Source organism: Carcharodon carcharias, chromosome 10 (genome assembly GCF_017639515.1).
Source record: "Carcharodon carcharias isolate sCarCar2 chromosome 10, sCarCar2.pri, whole genome shotgun sequence".
Lineage (NCBI taxonomy): Eukaryota > Metazoa > Chordata > Chondrichthyes > Lamniformes > Lamnidae > Carcharodon > Carcharodon carcharias.
The window spans coordinates 105,256,255-105,261,770 of NC_054476.1; the positions used below are offsets into that span (position 1 = coordinate 105,256,255).

Consider the following 5,516-nt stretch of genomic DNA (forward strand, 5'->3'; position numbering starts at 1 on the left):
GTGGAAAGGGGAAGCAGTGGAGGGGGTCAGGGCAGAAGCACACAGAATGGGGTAGGCTAACAGGTGCTGGGGAAGCCTCAGCTGAGTTTAAAAAAGGTTCTGGAGGAGGTGGTAAACCATTTCCAGAGGAGTTGGAGAAACTGGAAGAATGTGATTTGGTCCTCAAAGAAAATGGGCTATGTTTGTGTACACGTGTGTGTGTGTGTGGGGTGGGGGGGGGGGGTGGAGGGGGAGGGATGAGGCCCAGTAAGGGAAGAGTCAGAGATGGATCACACTTTACTTATTCGTATGGCTGGGGAAGCAGTTATAATGCAATGTCAGGCTTAACAATCCATTCAACAGCTTCAGGTGAGGTAGTGTGGATGGTTGTGATGCCAGCAAGAATGGATCTCTCAGGGCAGGAGTTCAGTTTGTGGGTGATGTTCTGACTTGGATGGCCACAGCCACAATATCAGCTGTTCCTCATGAAGGAAGTGACCATGTTTTCAGTGGCCCATCCTCCAGGGTTGTCCTGACTTTCCGTGGAAGGTTCAAATCTGGGACTTCCCCACTCGGGTCAGTTACCAGGTTGTGGTTGATGTTTGCAATCAGTCCAGAGGTGGGAGCAAGACAGCACCTCCACACCTGTTCCCCCTGTTAAAGTAAGTTTTTCAACTTGAATGCCTGCAAACTATTGCTGTCAAAAAGGTGACAACCCCAGGCATCTGGCTCCCAGTCCGAGCAGTAAAAGCCCACAGGAAAATGGATCACATTAGAAGCAAACATTAGTACTGGAAAACAAATATATCATTCAGTACCCCAAGCAAGTTCCAGTGTTTGATCAGAGGTGGATCGAAATGTCCTTTAACCATTGTAGCTACATAGCTCTGATATTCTTTTCAAGATTGATATTCTGATCAAAATTGAGATATTAATCCCAGCTTTTTGGGGAACAGAGTTTCAGATTTCCATTCCCCCTTTGAAGAAGTGCTTCCTGACATTACCCCTGAATGGCCCAGTTGTCATTTTAAGGTTATTTATCCTTGTTCTCAGCAGAGGAAGTTTCTCCCTATCCTTTTAACATTTTAAATACCTTGACTCCTTAATTTCCTGAACTAAAGGAAATATGAGCCAAGGTTATATAACCTCTCATTATTTAACCCTTTTAACCCCAGTGTCATTCTGGTGAATGGCCTTTCCATGATCAAAATACACGCAGATCTGAAATAAAGTAGATAAGATTCCCTGGCAATGTGAGGTAAGGATGTTTTAGAAAGGACCCAAGTAGTTCAACATTGGTAAGAGAACAGGAAAATGAGTTGAGTTAGATTGTGGAAGGTGAGAAGAGGCAGTTGACCTCTGCTGAAGGAGATATGCTGAAAGATGAAGGTGCAGAAGGACTGGACATTCACTAGTGTAAGAGTGGTCAGTATCAGATAGTGAGAAATTGTTTCTCTTTATCTGGTAACTTTAGATCCCAGGCTGTATCTCAAACTGATGATTTAGTAGTTAATTAAAACCAGCAACTCCCTCAACAACTCAGCCTGTTGTTCTGACAACTTAAACACCATACCTCTTAAAAACTGCTACAAAAATAAACCTGTCCAACACTGCCCTGACATCACAGTCAACCAATGAAGGCACACAGAGTAAGCGAGCACAACCCAGTCTAGCACAGCCCAGTCCAGTCTAGCACAGCACGGCACATAAGGTCCCAGCTTTGCTCCAGCCTCCCTCTAGACCATTAGCCCCAGGCACAATGTCCTGCAATAGCCTGGAGTCATTTGAAGAAGCTCATTATGATGAGTACGAGTATTACAATCTGGCGGATTACCCGGCTCACAAAGGAGGGAAGGGAAGGAGCAAGAAGGAGAGGGGTCGGAATACAAACCGCCGCTGTCCGGCTGGGCATGAGAGGAAGATCACGGAGAAACTCTACAACAGCCAGCTGAAAAGGAAGAGAGCTCGGAGCAGGTCCTAGTTGAGTGATTCCCTCACCACCTCCCCTATCTCATCCCAGGTGTGTGCCCTGCCCTCCCCTCCCCCACACAGTTTGTCAACCTCCCCTCTCTCAGTTGTGTGGCCATATCTTCCTCCAGGGTTTACAGCCTCCTCACCTTGTCAGGTGTGTAGTGCAGCCAATAACAACTAGTACTTGTAATGCAACTTTATTGTAATTCAATATTCCAAAGCACTTTACAGAAGTATTGTCATAAAATTAGACACTGAGCCATGAAAAAGGAGACCTCTTTGCCAGGTAGGATTTAAGGTGTTTCTTTGAGGAAAGAGACCTGGAGAGATTGCAGGAAGGAATTCCAGAGTTTAGGACTTTAGCAGCTGAAGGTGTGGTTGCCAGTGTGGATTGGTTAAAATTGGGAATGTTCAAGATGTCTGTATTGGTGGAGTGCAGAGATCTTGGGAGATTGTAGAGCTAAGGATGAGGCCATAGAAGAATTAAAAAATAATGAGAATTTTAAAATCAAGGCATTGTTTAACTGGGACCCAATGCAGATCAGCGAGTACAGGAGAATTGGGATAGTACAGTAGAATGAGGGCATGGACAACAGAGTTTTGAATTATCTCAAATTTACAGAGGGTAGAATGTGGGAGACCAGCCAGGAGTGCATTGGAATAGTCGAGTCTAAAGGTAACAAAGGCACAAAGGCTTCAGCAGCAGATGAGTCAAGGCTGGGTTGAAGTTGGGTAATGTTACAGAGGTTACAGAGGTGGGATATATGGTCAGAAGCTCATCTCAGGATCAATTTTGACAGTGAGGTTGTGAACAGGCTAGTTCAGCCTCAGACATTTGAGAGGGACATATTCGGAGGCTAGGGAACAGTGTTTGTAATAGCTTAAGTCTGACCAATGTTCATTTGGAAGAAATTATTGAAACACTCCTTGTTCGACATCCAGTACTGGGTGAACAAAAAGCTATATAACCTTCTCCACATCAGTGTACAGATTCATTTTCACCAGATGTGTAATCTGCTCCCATCTCTGACAGGTACACAACCTCACCCCTTGCAGCTGTGCAGTCAGCCCCCCGACGTGCTGCCTTTCCTCTTTCAGCTGTCCAACTTACCCCCAAGTATGCAGCCTCACCCCAGAAATGCAACGCCCCACCAGCCTCATTCCAGAATGCAGAGCCCTACAGAGTGTAAAGCCTCTTTTTCTCCCAGCCCAGATGTGTCACCGCCCCCCCTTGTGCCTATTAAATAATGTGGAGGGGTTGGAGGAAGACTTTCCAATCAGTTGAGCGGTGACAACCCAACATAACTGAGAACAGTGTCTATCCCAGCCAGTCCCTGGGAAAGTTAATTCCAGGGAATTTCTCTCAGGCCAAACTCCCTTTTCTACTCATTGTTTAGACACGGCTTTACATTTGCCCCTTCTATAGCAACTCTCTCTGTTAAATATTCAGGTAGCTGAGGGTGTGATAGGGAGAAGGATTTGATTCCCAGCTTTGATGAATTTGGGGATTTTAACCAGGATATCAATAAGGTTTACAATCAGCCTCAGGAGGGAAAGCAAGAGAGCAGCCCAGAGTCCTGATCATCAATGATTGGTATGTGCATCTGGCATGAGGACATGGTCAGACCCAGCTGTGGCTGGGCATATACCCCTAGTCAAATAACATGATAGTGGTCATGTATTGGGTTTATGAATGAGGATTGGATTCATGGATGAGTTAGAGGAATTATATTCAGTGACAGCCACTTCAGGTAGTGGGGAGGAGACAATGGGAAAAAGCAAATTTTGTAAACTTAAAACATAAAACCTGAAAAACAAGTCATAACTAAAGAGAACTGCAGCATGTGTATACAATGTTATTTATCAAACAATATCTGCTTTCTATAACAATGTTGAAGGGAAGTTATCAGAATAGGTTCCCCTCAAGCTTCTTTTATGAATTAATTCAATCATGGATAATCTGTACCTTAAGGGGAAGTGGTGATGTAGTGTTATTGTCACTGGACTAGTAATCCAGTTTTGTGAAAGGGAAATCGTGTTTAACCAATTTATTGGAGTTCTTTGAAGAAATAACATATACTGTGGATAAGGGGGAGCCTGTAGGTGTGCTGTACTTGGCCTTCCAGAAGGCATTTGAAAAGGTGCTACATCAAAGGTTATTACAGAAAATAAAAGCTCATGATGTAAGGGGTAACATATTAGCTTGGATAGAAGATTGGCTGGCTAGCATATTACAAAAGCATAATATATGCATTAATTGGCCTTTTTATGATTGGCAGGATGTGATGAGTGCAGAACTCTGTGCTGGGGCCTCAGCTTTTTACAATTTATATCACTAATTTAGATGAGGGGAACAAAGGCATGGTAGCTAAATTTGCAGATGACACAAAGATAGGTAGGAAAGTATGTTGTGAAGAGGACATAAGGAGGTTGCAAACAGATGTAGATAGGTTGATTGTGTGGGCAAAAATCTGGAAGATGGAGTATAATGTGAGAAAAGGTGAAGTTGTTCACTTTAGCAGGAAGAATAAAAAAGCAGAGCATTACTTATATGGAGAATGTCTACAGAATTCAGAGGAGCAGAGGGACCTAGCTGTTCCCTGCATGAGTCGCAAAAAGTTATTATTCAGGTATAGCGAATAATTAAGAAAGCTAATGGAATGCTATCTTTTATTACAAGAGGAATTAAACATAAAAGTAGGATGTCATGCCTCAGTTATGTGGGATATTGGTGAGACCACATCTAGAATACTGTGTGCAGTTTTGTGCCTCTTATTTAAGGAAGGATGTAAATGTGTTGGAGGAGGTTCAGAGGAGGATTACTAGATTGATAAAAGCAAAATACTGTGGATGCTGGAAATCTGAAACAAGAGCAGAAAATGCTGGAAAAACTCAGCAGGCCTAGCAGTATCTGTGGAGAGAGAAACAGAGTTAATGTTTCAAGTCTGTATGATCCTTCATCAGAGCTAAAGAAAAGTGGAAATGAAGTGGAAATTTGAACTGTTTAAGGAAGGTGGGCAGGTGCAGCTGAATAGGAGGTGGGGACAAAGGAGAGATTGACAAAGATATCATGAACTAAAGGACAAAGGGAGTGTTAATGATAGTGGTAAGGGCATAAAAAGTGCTGATAGTGGCGTAAAGGTAAGAAAGCAGAATGTCATAATAGCAGAGTAACTATTGTGTGAAAAAGCAGCATGGAACAAGTAACAGATGACCCTTTTAGGATGGGGTGTGGGGAGGAGGCGATGGTGGGAAAAAAAGGACAGAAAATGGGATAAAAAGGGTATTACAAAAGGGGGTAAGACAATGAATAAAAATAAAGATAAATAATAGTAAAAATAAGTGGATAAAAATAAAAATGAATGTAGAAAAAAGATATTATCCTCTATCATCACCCCTTTTTTAATTCCTTTTTTTAACATTCATTTTTATTTTTTACTCACTTATTTTTACTTTTATTTATTTTTATTTATTTATTCATTGTTTTATCCCCTTTTTAATCCCATTTTCTATCCTTTTCACCCCACCACCACCCCTCCCCCAAAAGGGTCATCGGTTACTTGTTC

The 5,516-nt window shown here is 42.5% G+C and overlaps 1 protein-coding gene across 1 annotated transcript; it reads left to right on the forward strand.

The window, feature by feature from the left end:
• Positions 1-1,086: 1,086 nt before the first annotated feature.
• On the forward strand, positions 1,087-1,960 carry nupr1b (nuclear protein 1b; the record flags this gene model as incomplete). The annotated part of the gene is given in 2 exon segments (XM_041198210.1): positions 1,087-1,115; positions 1,753-1,960. Coding segments are annotated over 2 exon segments (237 nt in total), but the record flags the coding sequence as incomplete, so codon positions are not given.
• Positions 1,961-5,516: the final 3,556 nt, after the last annotated feature.